Raw genomic sequence first — 23,515 nt, 5'->3', positions numbered from 1 at the left:
ATCTTTTTTGTAAATGCATGTAAAAAATAACACACGACTGCAACGAGATTATTCAATGTGAGTCACATAATATGGCCACTACTTGGAAGTGTGCAACTGCAAATGATTTTCACAATCAATATAATACCATGAGATTTGATTTTGCATTAATTTTTCTCGAACTTGTTGTAGAGGCTATAATGTGCGCAGGTCACATTAAACAGCTATTGGCAAGTCCTAGTTGGTTGATACAAGATAGCAAAAATAATCACAGAATCTACACCCGCATCTAATAAGCAAAAAAATATGGACCATTATCTTCTCAAAACAGATGGTGAAAAATGACAATACTTACATGAGAAATTATATGAGCACCATCCTTCTTCCACTTTTAAAATCTGGTTTGCTTACAGGCCATCTTAGGGTATGTTCTGTACAATTCCATTTGTGATATTCTATATAATTATGACCAGTGCTCAGAATGGGCTAAAGCACCAGCAGCATACATTGACACACTTCAGAATATTTTAACTAAAAGGAACATCAGTAATTTTTGTACTTGCACATCTGCTAACAGAACATTTTACTTAATAAAAAAGAAGTACTATCAAAAGTAGGGCAAAGAAAAAGACTCCTAAGAGGATGCCACACTTTCTTGGCACTTTTTATTATAAACCTACTGCTTTCCTTTCCATGACTTTAAAACCCTGTCAGGTACCTGTGGAGCCTGATATTAAACAGTCTCAAATTAACTCAAACAGTAAAGCAGCTAGAACACAATAAAAACCATAAAAAGGTAATTTCCCCATCAGCTCATCCCTAATCCTGGTTTTCTCTAGGGCTGAGTGGACTGGAGGAGCACATATCCCCAGCGATGCTGGTACTCATTTATACAGCTGGATATACTGGAGCTGCTGGCTCAAAATACAACTGTTCCACCTCAGGGACTTGAACCTGCAAACCACCTTGTATGACCAGAGACTTAACCACTATGAAACACTGCCAACACAACAAAAAAGAAACGCAAGGGAACAGTCTATTTTTTCTGCATAATGAGTAAACAAAGTTGACAGTTTCTGTCAACCAAGGACAAACAGTAACTTTACCTGGCATGGGCATATTCATGCTTTTACAGAGTTTCCAAACTTTTCGGAATTGCACAACTCAATTTGCAAGCTATTGCACTTTATCAGATTTTTAAATGACTGTACATTATTTTAATGCATTTTGGGACAGCCATGACCTGTACAACATAAAAATGGTCCCCAGACTAAGAGTAAGCATCTTACAATCGTCCATAAAGTCATGCTGAAGGCAATATAAACCAGACAATTTACAATTATCCTCAGTGGGCAGACAGAACTGCAGAGTAGTTGTTTCCATCAGTGAAGGAAGCTGTACAGCAGACAATTACACAATTAACTTGCTACTAATTGCCTGGACACCAGCACTGATGAGGGTTCTTTCCTGAGAGAGAGGTTTGAGTTTAACTTTTTTTTTTTGAGGAAGCTCATAATATATTAATACACAATGTCAGCACAAGACAAACAAATGATCACTCCACCCCCCCCAGGATATAGAAATAAAAGAAACTTTCTGGAGCCACAGGAATACTGCCTTCAGAAACCATAAATTGTAGAGGGAGGTTGTCTGCTGCTAACTGTATAATGCATACCTTAAAGAAGAGAGGGTTTCCATTTAGTGACTCAGCTCTTCTGATGTTTTCCACACCACACTGCAACAGAGAGAAATGTTTTTTGTTCAGGTGAATAAATGCGAAACAGAGGCACATCACTATGACTCATAAAGATTCAATGTTTTTTTTTTAGCGTTTGCTCTTCTTCCAACAAACAGGGATTCGGCAACAAGGCGAAACCAGAGCAAAACACCTCCATCTAGAAACGACCATTCAGCAGTTTAAGATTAACCAAAATGCAAACACTCCAGTGGTCAACATGCAGAGAAAAACCAACAATTGAAAGTTACATCATGACTCTGCTTTTGCTAGTCAGTACTTGAGCAACTGAAATTTCCAAACTTTACTTGAAGTACATAATTTGTCATGTTATTTCATTTCTCGTCTCATGTTTCACTGCATTCTTAACTTTTCTCTACCTGTTTACACAGATGTAGTCCTGCCCTTTTCTAATGTGTGGCTCGTTATAGTACAGGATTTGTTAGAACTTGCTAAATGGTAAAAATGGCTCCCACTTCCCACATAATGTAATTTGACTCGAATGTTTCAGATAAACAGTACGAAATAGAAGCAGAAATCTTTGAAAATGGAATGCACGATGCAGATCAGGGTGGAAAAACATGAAACCAGAGCAGCAGTTTTAAAAGATTATTATATTGCTTGGATGTCTAACAGACAAGGCAAAAAAAAAAAAGTTCTTTTTTTTTTGGTAAGACGGGAGTCCAAAGAGGGCTACATGAGTTGAAAAAGGCACTGCGTTGAAGAAAGTGAACTAGTCTCTGTCTTACTTGTTTGGTTTCTGGAGGACTATTAGACTTTGTACCATAGCATAGAACTTGAACGGGCCCTGAGGAGATCAAGCTGCTTTTATAGCACAGGGGAACTGTTGTGCTCTCACACAAACCATGCCTTTAAGTGGGTTTTTTATACATGTGTAAAGTAAGCATAATCTGAAGCTGCAAAATCATTTGTGGGACATTTTTTTACAGTAGTACTATACATCTCAAGGGCATCAGTACAGTGGCGCAGTATTTAGCATCCAATTCCGGTCCTGGGGTGCCAACTTTGTGGAGTTTTTATGTTCTCCCCGAGTTTGTGTGGGTTTCCTCTGGGTTACTCCGGTTTCTTCCCACAGTCCAAAGACTTACTGGCAGGTTAACTGGCTTCTGGGAAAATGGTCTCTGGAATGAGTGCATGTGTCTGTGTCTGTGTGTGTCCCCCGAGATGGACTGGATCGTCCCATCCAGAGTGTTTCCTGCATTGTGCCCACTGCTTGTCAGGACAGGCTCCAGCTCCCCCATAACCCTGTATTGGATAAAGCTGTTAGAAAATGGATGCATGCACTTATTACCGGAAACACTTCATAACTAAAAGCTCTTGCATGCATCTGCTGAACATACTGACTAGTACTATGCAGTACTCGAATGATGTTGTCCTGAATTACATCCGATGCAGTTCAATTCTAAAACTTCTACTAATTGCTCATTTGATGTTTTCACACTGTATCCGTTTGCGTTGTAATTGTAGATCTCCTTCTCCTGTGCTTTGCGCAGAGCAAAGCTAACTGAATAATTGAGCAATCAGTAGTACACCAGCTTTGAAACCCCTGTTCCCTGTGCAGGGGAATAATGCACTGAGGAATAACGCACAGAGAGGAATAATGCACAGAGCTGGAGAGAGGAGGCTGGAACTACAGCAGACATTTCTCACTGCAAATGCCACATATATGAAAAGAAGGAAAACCTTCACATGTTTTGTAACTCTCAATTTGCTTTGCCTCTTCTTCTTGTGTTTGATCTTCTTTTGTGCTTTTGACAAGCGGTACAAAGTGCTTTAACAAAAGTTAAATCAGTCATCAAATTTGTTACAAGTATTTCCATGAAAATTCCAAAGGTATATTTGGTTGATTGGTCTGCCCATGGAAAGTTTCTCACTTGCATTAAAGATTTTGTTTGTGTGCAAAAATGTAAGAGGAAGAAAATCAGAAAGGAGCAAACCTCAAAACTGACTCGGACAAGCAAAAGAAAATCTGCAACAAAAAATTTTACATCACTGTAATTTACAGGGGTAGAACTCATTGTCTGGAGGGCCTAGTACCTAGCTTTGTTCCAACCTCAGAACTCAATTAAACAATTAAACTCACTTCATTGTCAGATATACATATGGAATGTTTTTTAAGGTCTTTTACTGATGATTACTTAAAACATTTACTTCATTTAAGATTTACCAAGATTTATCAGACCTTGGGTACAAGTATTACACTTATGCAAACAATTAGGCCAACCAACCATGTATTTGATAGCTTGGTTGGAACAAAAACCAGGAGATACTGGAATCTCCAGGAATTTACTTTAAGGCCCCTGCATATTTTAAATGTATTTCAGTCAATGTACCGTATGTTGAAGCAAGACATACATGACCTATAAAGCGCCTGTTCTTGGACTGCAAGAACACACAGTCTATCCATTACAAACCAAGCATGAATCATTATAATTTTGTACAAATTGTGTACTAAATGTATGTCCTTGCTTTTTATATTATTTCTAATTTCTATTATATAACATTTCACCATGAAATGTGTGGTGTACACTTTATAAGCTATAGGAACTGTAGTTAACACAGGGTGTTAATCTGGCTTGAGGGCATTTTAAATAATAAGAAGGATGACAACTTCCGACAAAGAGAAACAAAATTGTGCATTGAAATGTTCTACAGACACGCACTGTCCGCTTGGAGCAGGGGCTCAGAGGGCAGCTTGGCTCAAACAGTTAAATCTGCGAGGCAGCGGAGGATGGCAGCTAATATTACAAAAGAGAAAACACAGAACATTTGACAGGATCTGCACCAAGTCGGATATAACGGGAAGAGGCAGATGATATCAGCTCCCGCCGTGGCAAGGAGAGCTTTTTATTTAAAGCCTTCCGAGTGCAGTTCTCTGAAAAGCGTTCAGCAGTTCCCCACAACGGGGGGTATCACATTTTTAGCACACCTCAGAACGACAGATTCCAATAGCTTCGGGACAGAGCTTTGCAGTTCTCCTCGGTCCCATGGAAGAAATCAATGGGAGCCTGGTGGCAGCGGTGCCGCTTGGCACCACTCAAATGGATTTGTGGTCGGTGTGGAGCCCCTGGGCGTGTGGGTTAGGGGGTCAGCCTCTGGGCAGGGCTGCCTCAGTCTAGACGCCGAGCTCAGAGAAGTGCTCTCTCCCCTCAGCACTGGCACCACTCTGGGAGATGAGATCGCTTCCTGCTGACCTGTGAAAAATTAATCTCTTCGGAGACGAACTCTGTCTGCTCCCCGCACAGAGACTGCCAATGCTGCAGCGAGCCAGGGAGTTTACAGAGGACCCTTTCTTATCCGCCCCCCCCCGCTTCAAGGGCTTCTCGGAAATCTTTCATTCATCGAGCAGTCCTTGAAATAATCCGCGGAGCGAGCAGCCCTTGGAATAACTGGACAGACAGCACCATTTCCCCATCTCTCCGACAGTACAACACAACCAGTCGTATTTTTGTTGCTGTTCCTATGAAGCCTTTGTTGGAAAGAACAGCTCACTGTGAAAAAAATATTCTATCATATGTCATTACAGTGACATTTTTTTACAGAGCCTGTACAAGACACTGTGCACCATTTCATCCATACTGCTGATCTCGTGATCCTGCCGCGGTGACAGCGTCCTATCAAAATCCGCAGCTGAGCCACAGCTGCGTGATATTTAGGAGTCATTACGGCTTAAATGAAGCAGTTAAGCAGAATTACAATCAAACAAAACTGTAACCTAATTGTCTGAAAGCTACTTAGCAGATAAACCTTTAGTTTACATATTATCGGCAACTAAATGCACGGCAAAAGATTGCTGAAACTGTTTTAAGTGGTGCGCAGTCTTTAATTGTAGATTGCTTTGGCTTGGTCAAAGGAGTTTATTACAATCTGCAGTATGTGTAAAAATAAGATGTACTGCATCTTTCCTTTCAAGCAAGAGAAATATTTTTCTCTTCCATAAGTAATGTAGTCTTTCTTCAATATCCCCTGAACCATCCGAGTCAAACCAGGAGGGAAACAGGCCAGAAATTAATGTTTTGTATTCACAAACACTTTTTTGTAACTCCTTAAAAGCTGCCTTAAGAGACTCATTGTACTGCAATAACAAGATTCATTGGTTCACACCAGGTTGAACCACAAACGACAGAGTAGCAGGACAGTCCAGTGTGACATACTGAGTGTGTCCATTGCGAGATAAAATCAGAACATAACATTTAAAATCGGGCAGGGCAGAAAGAGACAAGCTAATAAAAAGACCACCCAAACAAAGCACTCACCTCCTCCCCTAGCACCTGGGAATACTCAATATCCAGCTCGTGTAGTGTCTCAATGTGGTCACTGGTGAAGGCAATAGGTACCAACATGATGTTCTTTTTTCCTCTCTGACACAGGCCTTTAATGGTATCATCTGTCTGAGGACCTAGCCAAGGCATTGGGCCAACCTAGGGCATGAAAGAAGATGAGGCATTGACTTGTTAGCATTGTATTTCATATACAGTAGCCCGAAGTATAACTCCAAGTTGATTCAGCTTGAGTATCTTCTATTAAACACAATATTTTCTGCTACAGATAAGCCTAAAACTGTACGCAATGCAGTGTTTAGCATTGCTGACCTGCAGTGTCGAGGCCCTGGGTTCATTTCCTGGAGGAGTGGAGTTTGTATGTTCTCCCCATTTGGGTTTTTGCCAAGTGGTCCAGTTTCCTCCCACAGTCCAAAGATATACTGGTAGGTTAGCTGGCTTCTGGGAAGAGTCTGGGCCCTGGTGCGAGTGTGTGCATGTCTGTGGTTGTCTGTGCGTGCCCTGTGATGGACTGGTGTTCTGTCCTAGATGGAACGCTCTTTGTGCCTGTTGCTTAGGCTCCCAGTTCAGGCTCTGGCTCTCCCATGACCCTGAACTGACGTGGTTAAACATAAGTCTAATAAGTCTGGATAAGTCTAAAACTAAAGCCATTTGTCTTCTCATTCAATCCCCAGCAATCAATGTTTTGCCCATCGTTCTTTGGCTGAAATAAAGTCAAAAAGGTGCTTCCTGTGGCGCTTGAAGCTTTCCAGTTCCTGAAGGTTATATGGCCTGTTCTTGTGATCTGTTTTCTTCAGCTCATACCACAAATGTTTTACTAGAGACGGTGAAGACAGAAGAGTGAATTTTACACTCAATTTGGCAATTGAGCCGATGTAGGCTTTGCTTTGTTATCCTGTTGAGAAAGATGCCCACAAACAACCCTGAGCTCAATGACTTGCTTTTTTTTTTTTACCAGAGCAGACCACGAAACTTTGGAATAGTCTTAACTAGAACAGAAGGACAGCGGGACCAGAGGATAAACACTTACGCTAAAGCAGAACAGGTCCATTTTGTTTCTTCACCGAAGGGAGGACGTTCTTTTTCAACCTTCACTTTGTGTGCTAATCACACTGCTGGCAGAAGTGTCCAAACACTCTGTCTGTGCTTCCTTCAGCTTCTCCATTTGGTCCAGTTTGACCTGGGAGTCAATTAGCTGCTAGCTGACAAATTTGCATCCTTTCTTTTTATGTTGTCATGGAACTCTGCTGCAAACACCAGATTCATGAAGCCAACCTCGATTGGTAGTCATGGAGACTTTGTATCCTGTTGAGTTTTTAAAGACTCACAGGTGTTGCCCTTGGCAGTGAGCTAGCCTCCCAAACCCCTGTGATGATTGCACATTATGCGTAACATTTTCTTACATTCTCTACTGTACAACATGTATTTCTCTTCCTGGTAGGGTAACATCCTATCAGTCTGGAGTTTTTTTCTTTTAATGATGGTGACTGCAGAAGAAAGTGGAATGTCCTATAGTTTTTTCTTACAGCTGTTACCACAGTTGTTGAGGTAAATAATCTTTTACACTAGATCTGACTTTTCCCAATTGTCAGAGAATTGTATTGAATGTTTTGCTTCGGTTTGGTTCCTTTAATACTATAAACTACAAGTGATAATCTAGGTGCTTATATGAACATTTTGATGCTTTGTAAAGCAACATTAGAGAATTAGAATCACAACATGTTCTAACATTTTTTACAGAGCATGAATAAATCTTAATGAATATTTACAAATATGGAACAATTTATTTTACAATTACGTTATTAATATATTCAATACAAAATTTTAATACACTACATATATTTCATTTCGTATTTCAGAACTGTGAATATTCTTTATTTGCACCTGTCTTTTTTATTACTAAATCAGGTTTTAGTTAAAGTTCACCAATAAATGTCTAGGCTTCTGTCTCTCACAGGGAACTGTATTAAGAAATATAATTTGTCATTTTCTATTTCTTTATTACTAACTCATGAACATGTTGTTATACAGAATATACTATTTTTGACTTAACCATATCGTTTCTGCTTGGGTATTTGTTTTCCATGTTTACCAGCTGCACATTTTAATGCCCAGAAGCTTACAAAAAATCTTATAAAACCCAAATTACCAAAACTGCCACAAACAGATTGTCACTCAATTGTTACTCTGTACATTTGAGCAACAATATCTGTGAGGTGTTTTCAGAATATATTTTTTATCGAATTATTAATTAAGACGGCAACAATATAACCAGAACATATTCACCGAGATGTGCAACTAGAAGTTAAACAATGAGAAAATCCACATGACAGAAATGACTTCCTTGTATATTAAGATACAAAGGTGATCACAGTTATTAAAATAGGGTAACGAATCAAAATAATCCACCCCTTTTGGGAAGCAATGTGGAAGGCTATTCTGAACACGGACTCTGAACATATTGTAACTTGCAAGGTGTAGTTTTAGAGACTCCCGCAAGTAGAGTGTTATCCTGAGAAATCTACCGAATCTAAAAACTAGACACATGAATCCCGTTGTGTCCTGACCGATACAGTCAGTATAGAAAGCGTCCTGCTAGTGTTTATGGGCCTTTAAATCATTCTGTCTGTGAGGTTTAAATATCCAACCCGCATGGGAAGTCCCTTCCCTTCTGCATGGATACATTGGAACGAAACTCAAGCACGTTGAGATTTTGCGAACGGTGATCAGAGGGCATACCCCTGCATCAAACGAAAGCAAATGACGAGGACGTCTTGAAAAGCATTTTGAAAAGAGTGTTGCAAGGCTGCAATCTTTACAGGATGTGGACAGTGAGAAAATGTGTGGACACAGATTACATAAACAGCAGCAGCAAGAAACAGAAACGCACATTGTGACATCTTCTGTGAGCACAGTCATTCCAATGAATGATTCTGATCCAGCTGCCTGATTGATTCAGGTGAACTCCGACAGCACCGACTTAATATTGGTCATCATCTGGGGCCCAAAGGGGACAAGTTGAACACCTTACTAAGTTACTAAGAAGTTACTAAGAAGTCTTGTTTAAGGAAAGAAAAAAAAAACAATTTTCTAAAAGCTGGAGATAATGAAAGGAAAACATAGGTGGGGTCTTTTTTTCTGTTTGCTAAGAAACCTATAAAAGATACTTTTGGTCTTTGTTTCCTTCAGGGAGGTACTACACAGTTCTTGTTCTTCAGCCAGACTTAAAAAGTACTGAGTAGCTTTACGCAACTGCATGATGGGTCTGTTTAATGTTTTAATAAGTTAATAATTTATTTATGAAAGCGGTTTTGGCTGGCTTGATTTCTCCATGATTATCTACGGAAGGCCTCCCTTTAACTACTTCCATAGTAGAAGAGTAAATGCAAAGTGTTTTGAAATAACCACTAGATGGCACTGGTGAGCTTCTCTGTGCGGTTTAGCTCTTCTGTCCACTAACGGACTAGAATAACCTGACAACAGGATACACTGGCTATTTATTACCACTTTGGGCCAAATTGTCAATGCAATCTATTTACATCTATTTACACAGAGATGGAGTATTGGGGCACATCATCACAGAGGCAATTTATATCTTATAAACAATGAGACAGCTAACATCCTTTCAAAACAACAACAAAGCACGACAATCTAGACTATAACTGACTATAAAGAAGGTATAATTAATTACTTAAGCAAAAACTGACACATTTTATAGAGATGCATACAGACAGTACTGCATGATGGGTCCTACATGATATTATTACTTAATAATAGTAAATAATAATAATTTCTTTGTTGACAATTATAAAATCTCTGTGCTTTTTCTGTCTTCTCTATACAGCAAGGGTAGGACCTAATTCAGAACCTCATAATTGTTTTTAAGTATTTTACCAGCAGTTAAATCCCCGAGTCCAGATCTAAACTCTCATTTTTAAAACCTCATTCAATAATAACAGCTATGTTGTTTAACAGCGAGGATAAAAAGAAAAATCTGAATTTGCATTGGTTTTCTACTGAGGTGTTACGCACATATCGGTGGATTACAGATTCTTTTCAGCGCAGTAAAAAAGTATTTGGACAGGTTGGTCTGAGATACAGTGTCGGTATTCAAAACCCTGATCCCACCCACACCTTATGCTTCAGCTCAGTTCGAAAAGAGAAGCAAAGGGGTTTCAGGTTCTTAAAGCACTAAGTTTTGCATGAGCAGGTGCCTCAAGTCCTGTCCTTGACCTTTCATGTGATCTTATGTTCACAAGTATCTCTCCTAATTACCCCACCTGTGAGAAGACTTTCAAGGGGCCGGGTGTTGATTTACCTTGGACTGCCACACCAGGCGATAGGGGTTGCAGTGCTTCAGCCTCTCCATGACTCTCTGTACTGTGGCACCCACTTCTTGAGGGTAGGGGTCCCCTCGATTCACTACCTGGAGAGACAGAGTCCACAGAGCCATTCAATTTAGCAACCCACCAGATCCCAAAATATAGAACCTACTGCACAGGGCTTTAAAGAGTGGAACTTTACAAATTCCAGCAGAATGCCCTCCTTCCCCCAGCTGGAAATTTGCAAATACCAGGGAGTTCCATCTGGACAAATCTCTCTTGGCACAAGTACTGTATTAGTACAAGACAGTGGCGTGTATTTCCTCTACTAATAATCTATCAGCATTTTCTTTCACTGTTGTTCCTAGCAATGAAGGAAGATTGATTTAAACTGTTATAATTATCATCTCTAAATACAACACTCTGTTGGTTTAACGAATAATATAATGAAAAATGTGTTGTAAAAATGAATTAACTCACTTTGATCATAGTTGTCTAGTAATTTCCAGTGTAAAGTATTAAAACAAAACAATGTGTTCAGTTACCACTCTAGGGACATATACAGCAGATGTTGATGGAGCTTGGACAATTATAAGCATTAAAAGATCAAGTAAAGAAAAAAAAATATCTTTGCCATTTCGTTGAAGAAGGTAGCGGACAGAATGCTGTTACAAGAATCAGGAGAAAACCAAGAAAGTAGACTTAAATCAGGAAACAACACAAGAAATTCACTGAATCACCAAAGCATTCCTACAGAAATGTAATCAAGTAATTAGACCTTGTACTCACAGACATGGGGAGCGAATGAGCAGAGAAGAGAATAACCACATCGTCCCTCTTCTCAGCAGGGAAGGCGTCCAGTTCTTTTTTAATGTGCTCTGCAAAACACTGAAGAGAAAAAACAACTGCAGGCTTGCACCCTTGACCAAACTACCAGACAAATTTGCAAGCGATGGAATTAACTGGGGTTTCATTGAACCAATGATAAATAAGCATCACAATTAATACATGAAATAACTGTCTGGCAACATATAATTTTCTGTATTGTTTCAACATTTCACCAGAATGTATAAGCACTCTTGGTGCAAGGTGACTAAAGAGCTCTGCATGCTAAAGGTATCTGACCTCTGTTCGTGAATATTCTCAATCTCTCAATCTCTCGACACAAGAGATTTAGCTGCATTTAGCTGTGTTCTTGAGATTCCATTTTCCAATTATTTTGTCTGTCTGTCGTTTGAAAGGTCAGCTCCTACTGTGTACGTCACTTCCTGTGATGAAGACCACGTACCGTACGTGTAATACTTCATGGCTTGGACTGGTGGACTTGGATCACATGATCTGGGGTTTTAGAAGCCCACCTGTGCCTGAGCCAAGGAAGTGAAGACAAGGGAAACAGCTGAAGACAAGACTACAGCTAGAAGGGACTGTGGGCTTTGGGGAAACTACATGAACACCTCTTCTGCTTCACAGGGGAACAGGTAATATTCTCTCCTGTGGGTACTGTGGAGCTTACGTGTGGTGGTATATAGTGTAGTACTGTATATAGTGTATTATTATTGTTTTTCTCCTAGTCTGTAGTGATTAAAAGAAGGTTTTACTCATTATGGTTTGGGCTTCTGTGTTTCAAATCATCTTTAAAAGGTCAACGCACCCTTAAATATAAAGCATATTTAAGTGGTAACAGTTTAATTAACACATTTCTCCAGCCACCCCTAAAATTGGAAAGACTGCTCAGAACCCTGAAGCACAGGCAGGCTTCTTCAGGCTTCTTCACAGAGTCAAGACAGCACATACTGTAGGTGTACGACAGCCACGGGAAGAACCACCAGCAAAAGTGAAACCTCAGACCATCAATACATCAGTCCACTGCAGATCACGGTTGAGCGACAAAAATCAACGGGGATATCAGAACCTGCAGAAATCTCTATTTATTGCAGAATGGACCTTGTCTGCTTGTACACCTTTTCCTAGATGTGTAAAACCAGTGTCCAGAGGTAGAGGGTGACACTGCAGGGGGTTAAGTGGAGGTAAGTGAGGTGATCATGCAGCTGAAAGTCACCTGGGGCAGGTTAAGTGTTAGGCCAATGTTTTTCTTAGAGATGAAAAACACCAGATAAAGGCCCATTTTTTTCCTAATGCGAGATCATTTAAGTCCCTGAATTACATTTTAAATAGCTTTTTTTTTTGTTATTTGAGAGTTCTCGTCTTCTTTCAGCAAAAAAAAAAGGGCGTCTATTTTCAAACCTCAGTGTATCTCCCTCTCAAATAATGATCATTATCTCCAAGGTTGGCTCAATTATGCAGAGTTAATGGCATTTGGTGAACCACATTTAAAAACTATGTCTCATAACCCCATAATTAAGTCTGCAATTTAAGCATGAATTTTCCTCTAAATTTCACGGCTCATTTACAGCTGAAAACTTATTATATTGCAGAAAAATAATGTAAAGAACTACTATATAAGAAATCCTTCCGTTAACCTTTATTCTACACAAATATGCAAATCGCGACATATTACAAGGCTATGGTGCATGACTATTATAAATTAAATACGTATAGCATAATTATAATACTGTTTATTTTCTTATCGCTAAGAACAAGGACTAAAATTGTGATATACTAATCAGGCATTATTCTACAGCTAATCTTGTGTTCTATATGTTTTTTCAACAAGAATGGAAGACCAAAGTGCTCAATTTTAGTTCCTATCTCTTTCTAATTTAGTACACTCTCAAGATTTGTTTTGCACAGAATAATTACAAACACAAAATTCCAGCCACATGAATGATTTATGTTACTATGGTTACCATAGTCCTCCAAGTAAACTTCGGAGATCATCTCATGCCCAGAAAAAAAAAATCAACCAAATGCTCTGCATTTATTTAAAAGCTTCCTTCTATCCATAAGCTCAACAGCAGGGGTTGTGAACACTGCTAAAGAATTATATGAAAGTATTTTTTTTCTTGGAACATATTTGCTTCTTTGTGATGGGTGATGTAGTTTAATTAGTCTTAAATGAAAGACAAGTGTTTTAAGTAATTAGAAGCAAATGAGACAGCCAGTTATTTCATAGAGTGCCTCACACGGTTGTTTCAACTGCTCTTTCCTGATTTGGGGGGAGGCTGTATTTACTAAAAAGAGACAGAACAAGAACTCTGTCACTCTGATATTGTGCTGTGTCTTCCAGCAGAAGGAACCTATGGTATGCCTGTTAGGAGTTAACATTTAGGTCCTCAAGAACTGTTTAACTGTTCTGTACACTCCCTGCTGGCCACGTTTTCTTCAAGGTCTCTTGAGTGGAGGTGTAGCTCATCTATTCTACATGTGATTTAGTAACATGAAAGGGAATAGGGTCTTAGTTGATTAGGGACTTGGTTAACTGCCCAATGGTGACCTAACTGCCTTACTTACTGACCTTGATTACACCTCATATGGTAAGAAACTGCTACTGACCAATCATAAAAATATACTATATGTGTTTTGTATAAATTTCTTTGTCTCATCTTCACACATAAATGCCTGTTTCTGTCCTTAAGAAAGTGAGTGAGAGACACGTTTAACCTATTAACTTAGACTGTCCTCCTTTCTTTCTTGCAATAAAGAATCTCCAGCTTGATTCACCCGAGTCATGTGATTTACTGAGAAAAGGGTCTAACATGGCCTTACCTCTATAAGAAGAGGATGTGTGGGCCAGCGATCAATCACACTCCAGCTCATCTCCGACTTTCCTCCTCTGCTACTGTAGTATCGGTAGATTGCATTGAGACTGCTGCCTATTTAGATAAGGAATAAGGCATTTTTATCCCCACACATTTCTCCCAGAACAATGACTATGTGCGTGGCAAACATATGTGTGTACAGTAATACATATGTACAGCGATATTTTAATCAAATGTGCAAGTAGTAATTTGGACCATGTTCTCAGCTAGAGCCATGCACTTTCAACGTGCTCTAGCACAGGGGTCTGTATGCATGGTTCTGAGGAGCCACAGTCCTGCAGGGCCTAGAGGTGGCCTTTAATGGGAAAGAAGACATTAAGAGCTTAGCTGCAGTGAAGACACTACAGCACACTGTGGCAGGGCCATTGTACACTATGAGCACTGATACACACGGATTTAATGACTGACTGACACTAACCACTTAGAAGACCTTAATGAGGTAACGCTATATACAGATCCATAACCATAAGAAATGTGCAGTGTTATTAAAGCTGGTCAGAAAAATGCAAAGATCTGAGTTTACAAGTTTAGTTAGCATTTTTACTAACTGGTATACCTGATACAGCAAGCAAGAATTTACGCGAAACCCCAGTATAGTAAAACCGAGCATTTAAAGTTGCAAATGACGCTATTGCTTAAAAAACATCAGTGATTATAGAGTATCAAGTATAATCAGGTGCAATTTCTATGAGCACTACTAAGAGGTACCTGGCATTTTACTTAAAACTCTTAATAAGACATAGGTTTCAAGAATAGAGGAGCTGAACTGATTACAGAATACTGAATATAAACATTTTTGTTACTGATCCACAGGTTTAAATCACTACTGCCAGAATGAAGTGAATGAAAAAAATTGTAATTGCAACAAGTGGCTTTCCTTTTTTGACAGAAAACCTCAGCAGTAAATACAGTTTCTATTTGCTGTGGCAAATGAGCTGTTATTATACAATCCATTATCTACTAGTATTTGCTTCTGCACTTACACTGTAAGTTACAGTACCACCTGTCTACACCTATGACAATGGACAAGGGTTGAGAACAGAAAGGCAACATTCCTATTGCACCTGCATATATCTAACAGGAGAATTCGCAACCATATTCAAGCACATCCCCATATCCCATAAGTTCACGACTCTGCAAAATACAAAGATATATAGATGCCCACCTTGAATTCAGATCATGTGTTTATTCAACACCAAAAGAAATGGTAAATTACAGATAAACCTATACACTTCTCTCATGTTTCTCTACGTTCAGTAATGGAGAGGTGGACAAAATCTATTATACTTCAAATGCACAGAAAAACAATATCAGACAAGATTCCTCGTCAGTGAAGGATCCATCTTTGTTTACAGTTGGCACAATATTGCACACGCTCCAGTGGTTGCCTGGTTACCGGACACAATGACATACACTGAGCCTTTTCTGCACTTGTATTTATGAATAATAATGCGTGTTATCCTAATTAAAATTATAAAAGTGTTTCTGCTATTATGCGCGACTGAAATTCTTAGACCAGATTCAATTTGACACACACCATGCTGAGCCTTCGATGAGATCAAACAGTGACCTGTGTAATGCTCGGAGTACCTAAGGAATCCTGAACAGATGCCCTCCCAAGAAGGTGACGCGTTTTCCTGAGGGAAGGCGTGGACTGCCAAAGACGATCTACAGTACATGTTGCTGGGTAAAGGATCTTTTGAGCAATCTGCTGGTAATCAAATATTTGATACCCATCTACAGCTAGGATTAAATCCAACCCAGACACTAGTCAGCCTCAGGGTCACCTGTGGTCGAACAGCTGTACTGCGGGTACTGGGTGAAGGCCACAGCTCTCTCCACTCCATCTTTCTCCATCTCCTCAATAGCCTCTTCTGTCAGCGGGTGGACATACCGGAATCCAATGTAGAATTTATGGGGAGCTTCATTTGAACAAGAAACAGAACAGTTAGCATGCAGGTGTGGGCGAGTTGTTTGCCAGGTGACACAGAATACAGCAGGAATATGCACTAATGTAGCTGTCACCCATTTAAATCAGTCACACACGCATACACATACTAACATTTGGGGAAGAAAGAGGTCACAAAGAAAGGCCATTAGACACAAATAAAAAATCTCAATCCACCTGTCAAAAGCAAAGTACAAATGCTATATATACGACTGCCCTCTGTTTTCCTATGCCTGCCCTTGCACAAAAGCGATATTTCGAAGGTTTGAGTTATTCTGGGCCGTTATCCGAATGCAAAATGAAGACCCAAATAGCTACATCCCAGTCCTGACAATTTTTGAATCGCTGATCACCGAGAAGGGATTTAAAATCTGCTCCTGCTTGTTGGTGTCTTTGAAATTTTGAAGCATTGCAGCCTCCAGCAGGGAAGGGCCACCTCTTCTGTGACTGTGAGGGCCAAGGTTTGGAGGCAAAGGCTCGAAAAAGTGTATAATATCCCTGCACACGTTATTCAAGAAGAAAGAAACACTGACACGTGTTTTAGCATGATGTATAGCAGTTTCACTGAAATACGCCCTGTGTGAAGGCTGTGCGAACTCCGTGTTACAGAAGTTACATCACCTGGTGAAACCTAAAAAGTACAGTTTTAGCTTGTCCTGTCAGCTTAGAAAGGATCCTTCCTTATCAGACAGGACCCAAACTAAAAGCCACGCCACTCCTTTTTATCTAATCAGCACCAGGAAAACAGCTTTCGGCACCCATCTCCTGTCTATCAGTTGAGGGCAGAGCACATTTAACGTCTAACGTTTTTACAGACACCAAGCAGACAGACAGAAACCCAAGTCATTTTCATTATCTTGGCTCAAACCATTTTTTTTTTCTGAAGTGTAAAAAAAGAGAGCAATGGTACGTTACTTCTAAATGTATGATACATTTCTCACAAACAGACTTGACATTCCCAATTTAAATATTGCCCCCTTGATAAAATCCCCACTTGGCAAAGAGGTTCAATAAATTACAGTAGATCACACTGTTTAGAGTGAAATGTTATATCCATGTGTATGATCTTATATGATATTTGTGAGAAATTGTCTTCACTTTGCCTGGAATGTCCTCAGGTGTCTCAGGGCATGTTTGCAGACTGTCTGTGTGGCACACTGGGAGAAACCAGCCACATCATATCAGCCTTTCACAGACAAGACATGACCAGGGAGGTCACAATCTTATCAGTACAAAACCAAGAAAACAGGCTCAACCTTACGAGACTCACCCTAAGCACGACAAAGCACCCCTGCACATCAAAATACAAACTCTAATTAAAGCCAGTCCAGTTCAGCACTTACTGTTACTGTAAAATGTTTCACCCCACTTTTCTCTGTCTGATAACTCCAAAAAAAGAAAAATGTTTTAGCTGAATCTGTCTCTGAAGTATAGGCTGTCAAAAAAAAACCTAAGTCTGCAAATCTCCCAAAATACCAAATCACAAGTTAAAATATTTTTAGGAGTAGAAACTGGCAGTGCTATGAAGCTTGAATTTAGATCAGTATGGCAAAGAACTAGAGAGTGTAGCTGTTATTGCAGTTTCACAGAATTATTTTGACCTCAGGTCTGTCTCTCTACTTTATCTATTCATTCCCAGTAGGAGTGGGAAAATTCCTGAGTGTTTCTTCTTCTTTTTTTCCCCATGAAGCAATCATGTTAAGAGCAGTCATTTCGGAACAAAACCGCAGCTTATAGCTACTAGAAAATGTGTTAAGATTGTCGACAAAACAGACCACCTCTTGACAAATGTCCTTGTGAAATGAACAATAAACCTCATCTCTTCACACAAACTGTAGTGTTGCTTTTGCCGTCACCAGTATTATAACAAGCAGCAGTGATGTTACAAAATTCCCTTTACAAAAATTAAAAACAGATTTTTAAAACTTTTTTCTAACACTCAATCTACAATCGCCAGGTGCCTAGTAACTTAAATTACAAAACACAGAGGGGGATGTGAACCAAGAACACATCCTTCAGACACATACAGGGGACACGTTTTCATCCTGCAGTTCTCAGCATCTAAAGCACAGTTAGCGCTAGTCTGGGGAATGGTGTTGCTTCAGCTGACAATACGGTGAGCTCTGCAAGTTTCCTGGTACAGCTGTTGTAGAACAAATCAGTGATCTCCCGTCCATATCTAACACCCTCAACACCATCTTTCCTCAGCTAGTAAAGGACAACAGAAGTACAGTTTGATATAGAGGACAAAAAACAAGATGGCAGACAAGTGTTAAACATCCACCATTTCACACTCTGCCAACCCATGACTGGAAGCGTGGAATACCTCCTCCTTCCCTGGAAGCAGCTGATGGAAATCTGGAAATCCAGATGCAAATAGGAGACCATCGCCCCTGGTGCTCTGGTCTGTTTGGCCAAAACCTTCCTCTGCTGAAATGCCTGGTCAGATCAATCCCGCGTCACCACCTGAGAAGGGCAGCGCTGCCGTTCCGGTCTCTTCGAGGACCTCCGCGAACAGCGCACGACTGGGAGAGTGGCCTCACCTGTCTCCGGAGACATTTCATCCAGCAGCTTTACCATGCCTTCGCCCTGCAGAGTGGTCCACATCCTTATAGGAGACCCCCCGCCGATCTTACTGTACTGCTCCTGGATCTTGGGGGTGCGTCGCTTTGCAATGAACGGCGCAAGCTTACTGCGTGACACAGGTCGAAGAGGAAAAGAAAAGGACCACTTCATTTGGGAGCAAGTAACATGATGCAACACCATGATATGATGAAGGAGAGTGCATCGTAAGTAACTGAGAAACAGCCATTATTCAATGTTATAAGATATATAATAAAATAATTGCAACTGGCAATGGGCAGTTTTTTTATTGTCCTACCTACATCACTGTGTTATACTGGTACATTTATTTAACCCCCTTCACCCAGTTAAAATCTGCAATGAAAAAAATAAAGAAATGCAAAGCGTTCTAAGACGAGACAGTCTTACTTCTGCACAGGAAGCGTCATCAAATCCCTGTCCATGAAAAGCCGAAACAGGAAATCATGGACATCCTCGAGCTTCTCGGGTCCCCCCATGTTGAGCATTAAAATTCCCGTTTTGGGTTTCCTGTTGAAGTCGAGAGCAAACGAGCCCATTAGATTCTGACGAGAGAGTGTCAGACACCAAGAAGCACCAGAACTCACGACCATGTTTCAAACACATGAGAGGTGAAAAGGAGGAAAAAAAAAACACTTTCACTCTTCAAATCTCACATACTAATATCCAGCAAAAACAAAGGCAGGTGTACTTTAGGATAAAAGGTAAAACAATACTAGGTGAGAATTTTACCCCAGCTGTCACCCTGTTTGTCAGTGGACCACTGCAAGATGACTGCTACTGAAATTAAATGATCTGTATACACTTTCATTTTTGAACACTGTTCAATTTTTTGCAGGAAACTCAACTTTAAAAGGAAATTTCTAAATAAAAATACAGTACTGCACTGGCATGGCGACAAGGTCAGGTTTGATCTTCGCACATGCCTCTCGCTAATGAGAGCGAGGCAGCAAGGCATTTTTTTACACTGCAATAAGTGGTAAAACTGGGTCACTTTCCGAACAGTTTTAAAATGTGAGTGATGGGACGAGATCCACTCACGGTGAACGAGGATGCAAGAAAGACGTTTTGCATTGCTGAATGCGAGACAGAGAAAGAGTCCAGTGTGAGGGCCCCCTTACTTCAGAGTTGCCAGCCTTACTACACATGGCAAACACAGGCAGTGAGACCCAAATGGATAACTATCTGTGGTGTCCATTGCAAAAGTCATGCAGCATGTTTTTATGTTCCCATCTACCCTTTCAGTGGTATTCCACAGACCCATCCATCACCTGTCCCCCATGCTGCAATATCACAGAATGACATGCAGTATAAAAGGGACTGAATAAATAAAGATCAGTTCCATGCCTGCTTTTAAACAGTGAGGGTCCCAAGTAGTGTATTAACAGAATGGGGTTGAAAAAGATCAAGGGACTTGCTCTTCACGATGGGTGAAGCTCAAGACTCTTTCTACAGCCCTGTCTTACCATGTTTCACACATGACAAAAATGAAGATTTGTTCTCTAAAAATGCTGAGTGGCTTTGAAAGACTGCTCAGATTCATCAGACAGTGGAGTCATGTATATTTGGACAGCTGTACGGTGCAGGCTGACACTATGTGCTACTGCAGGGGGGGGTGCCTTCTTAGATTTAGGTCATTCTGAAAAGTCTATACGTGCATGCAGTGCAAGTCTCATGACTATTCATTCATGAGTACGCTGAAAAAATCAGCTTCAGCCGGAAACAGACCTGCTTTCCCGAATCTGGGGGCTGGCTCCTACAGCTGGTTTCTTTACTGCAGCAGCTGCTGTGGACTGCCACCTGTACTGTGTACTGATGCACCAGCTCCTGTCCCTGCTGCACCTGGCCACTGGAAGAAAAGGTTCAATTGAATTTTCAGACAGATGAACAGTTAGTACTGCAAACCGAACCACACAAGACAGGCCTTAAGGAGATAAGCAGGGCGTTTCGCCTGTACAAGGATTGCAGGGTTGACTGTTTCAGAGAGACTGGATGTCTTGCAATGTGGTCATGCAGTTAATTCAGCTGATGCATACCTCTGGGCACAGATACATGTTTATATGCTGAGCATCAAGGCAGAAATGTACCACTTTTACCTGTAACAAGTTCACAAAAGGTATTATCAGGGTAACAAGAAAAAAATGGTGGTGGTGATCTCTCATTTTATTGAGCACACATGGCATAGGTAAATTCATTATCGATAATGAAAATATTGATTTTCATTATCGTAAATCAAAGTTAATGATTTGCTTAATCATTAACATCTGATTAACCAACAGAGCTGATCAGAAGATCTGGGGCTGCACATCGGTGTTGGTAGAGGAGAGTCCTCATTACCTGTAAAGTGTTTTGAGTGAAGTGTCCAGGAAACTGCTATATAAGTGTATGGATATCAAAGCAGGTATCTAAATAAATGGCGAGAAGGGTGACCACTGTTGGAGGCAATACAAACTGTACATCAGCGACTCGTGCTCTGCACCAGGCTGCAGGTGCGGTCTTGTGGGATTCTGTCCCAATCCTCTTGTCCGGCCTGTTCACTGGTCTCTGAGCCCTAGATGTCCCTTGTCCTCAACTCCTCATGAGCTGGGCGTCCACAGCATAACTGTCACCTTCTCATCTCAACAAGAAGCCGCTGTTGCCCGTGCCGCCCGAGAACATGCATTGCCCTGTCAGAGCGCTGCCACATCACGAAGAGCCCACGAAAGAGGGGAGGCCAGCGAAGGCCCTGGATCCGATCACCGTAGCGCTGAGCAGTCAATTACAACAAGTGGAGTGCTGTATCGGCAGGATGCTCCAGTGCAGGCCATCACACTTGGGCTCCCTATCGATCGTGAAGAGGTGTTGAGACTCGTACCCTCCCACATCGTTGGCCTGTCAATTAAGGATTGAGCTAAGCTGCAACATTTGCAACCAGGTCAGAAAGTGCAGGCTGGATACATCGCCATAAAGCAAGCAGAAGTGCACCAACATGGTCCATCTTACAACATACCAATGTGAAAGGAATTGCTCTCTTGATAAACAGGACATACTGATTCCCTTTCTGTGTGTTTCTTCCTTGGTTTTTAACAGACTAGGCATTCAACAGCCCCAGTAAATCCCCTCATCATCGTTTCCCAATCATCTCTCAGTAATGAGGTGATTTTATATTTATGCACCAAAGTCACAATTAATGATCAATTACTCAAAAAGAGACCAATAACATTTAGCCAATATCCAAACCCTGTGAACTTTATTTTTCTGGTAAAGAAACACACTGGTGTTGGAGGTGAAGTAGACCTGTTCCACGCAGGGTACAGTAGATTAATTAGTAAAGAGTCTTAATCCCACAACCCATAGAATGTGAAACACACAGCACTGGGAGAATCGTGACACTGGACTGTAATTTGTCAATAGGAGTGGCCTTTTTCAAATTGAAACATTTGATTTCTAATGTCTCATCATGGGATATTCCTTCCCAGGAGCCACTGTGTCCATCGCCTATTTAAAAACAAGACATCACTGCCTGTACTTGCATAGCCTTGAGGTGGTCTGGGACTTTCAGATGTCTTGCCTGGCAACCAATGACATTACAACGTGCCAATCTAATACTGCATGAAGTGGAACACACTGTATATATATGGCACACATCCAGCACTACAATGTTCCTATTTAACCACGTTGTGGAAGGTGTGAAGAGTAATGGCTGGGATCTCTTAATTTAAAGCAGGATAAAGCTGACTTATTTCAACTACTGCAGCATCTTTTTCTTTCTACACGCTGTTCAGGGAAGGAGTAATCACATATCAAAGAACAGGACTAACATATCGTCAACCAGGGCAAACTGTCAGGACAAGAACAGGACAAGCAAGTGTCAAATGCCGACTTCTCTCTGAGCCCGCTGTGTCTGTAAGAGCTGGGAAACCCTTACAGGGTGTGTGTTCTGTGAGGCAGAGCCAGCGCCGTGCCTCTGTACTGACTGAGCTCAACAAAGACCGAAACCACATAAGACGGGTCCCCTGTATGAGCATTTAACTTTGACAAAAAAGCTCTTCATTTATCAGGCTTAATTTGCATTAGATACCCATATTTATTTCCAGCATTGCCCCTCTTTTCCTCTTGGATTAGCGCCTCTTACAGGGTGAGTCCTGCCTTGCACCTCCTGCTTGCTGGGATAGGCTCCAGCTCCCCCACAACCCAGTACTGGATAAAGTGGTTCCAAAATGAATGAATGGATGAACACAATAGTTAAAAGACAGCCCGCTAGTTATTTAAGACCTGAAAACAATGAAACAGTCCAAATTAAATGTATTATTAGGTCTATTTAGGGTCCTTACCAATGACACTATGACATGCCAGTGTACTACTGCATGCAGTGGAACATATATATATATATCCAGCACTTCAATAAGTGCTTAGTAAGTGTGTGTCCCCCACAAAAAGTTTGTGGGTCCCAGAAACCAGGATTGGGAAACACTGTTCTACCACCTTTAAACTAGTGGCCGATTTAGACCTGGAAAACACAGTTGATTTGACTTCTTATCCACATCAATTAAATCGTTAGGGTTCGGGATTAAATTAAAACCAGGTCATATAGTTCACTCTTAAGTCATCAATTTGCAAAGACATGAAACACATTAAATTTTAATCAACGGTAAATTATTTGATTCGATGAGGTAAAGCAATGGAATACTGTGATCCTTCTGCGTTATGGGGTATTAGTGATTTCATTTTAAGTGGCCTCCAAACTACATAAAAATCGCCTGCTTCAGGGGTCAAAACAAATTCCTTACAACTGTTTAAAGATTGATGAGCTACGGGTAAGCCATAAAACCTGATTGATTGGGGCTCTGCAGAGCCAGGGATGGTCAGTCCCGCAATAAACTAAAAGGAACTATGTTCGTAAATAAAAAATGAGATCATAATAAAGAATA

The 23,515-nt window shown here is 40.6% G+C and overlaps 1 protein-coding gene across 2 annotated transcripts in view; it reads right to left on the bottom strand.

Moving 5' to 3' along the window:
- fech (ferrochelatase) overlaps positions 1-23,515 on the bottom strand; it is a 31,127-nt gene that overhangs the window by 6,051 nt on the left and 1,561 nt on the right. For both annotated transcript variants that reach the window (XM_069187372.1, XM_069187373.1), the window contains exons 2-10: positions 20,334-20,454; positions 18,996-19,115; positions 18,548-18,696; positions 15,844-15,978; positions 14,004-14,110; positions 11,127-11,225; positions 10,334-10,441; positions 5,992-6,156; positions 1,655-1,714 (exon numbers count right to left, since the gene is read on the bottom strand). In XM_069187372.1, coding sequence (XP_069043473.1) covers positions 1,655-1,714; positions 5,992-6,156; positions 10,334-10,441; positions 11,127-11,225; positions 14,004-14,110; positions 15,844-15,978; positions 18,548-18,696; positions 18,996-19,115; positions 20,334-20,454 — 1,064 coding nt within the window. The remainder of the gene's footprint in view (positions 1-1,654; positions 1,715-5,991; positions 6,157-10,333; positions 10,442-11,126; positions 11,226-14,003; positions 14,111-15,843; positions 15,979-18,547; positions 18,697-18,995; positions 19,116-20,333; positions 20,455-23,515) is intronic.

Source organism: Lepisosteus oculatus, chromosome 3 (genome assembly GCF_040954835.1).
Source record: "Lepisosteus oculatus isolate fLepOcu1 chromosome 3, fLepOcu1.hap2, whole genome shotgun sequence".
In the NCBI taxonomy this organism is placed as follows: domain Eukaryota; kingdom Metazoa; phylum Chordata; class Actinopteri; order Semionotiformes; family Lepisosteidae; genus Lepisosteus; species Lepisosteus oculatus.
The sequence above is the reverse complement of the archived record's forward strand: the minus strand, read 5'-3'. Positions and strand labels throughout refer to the sequence as shown.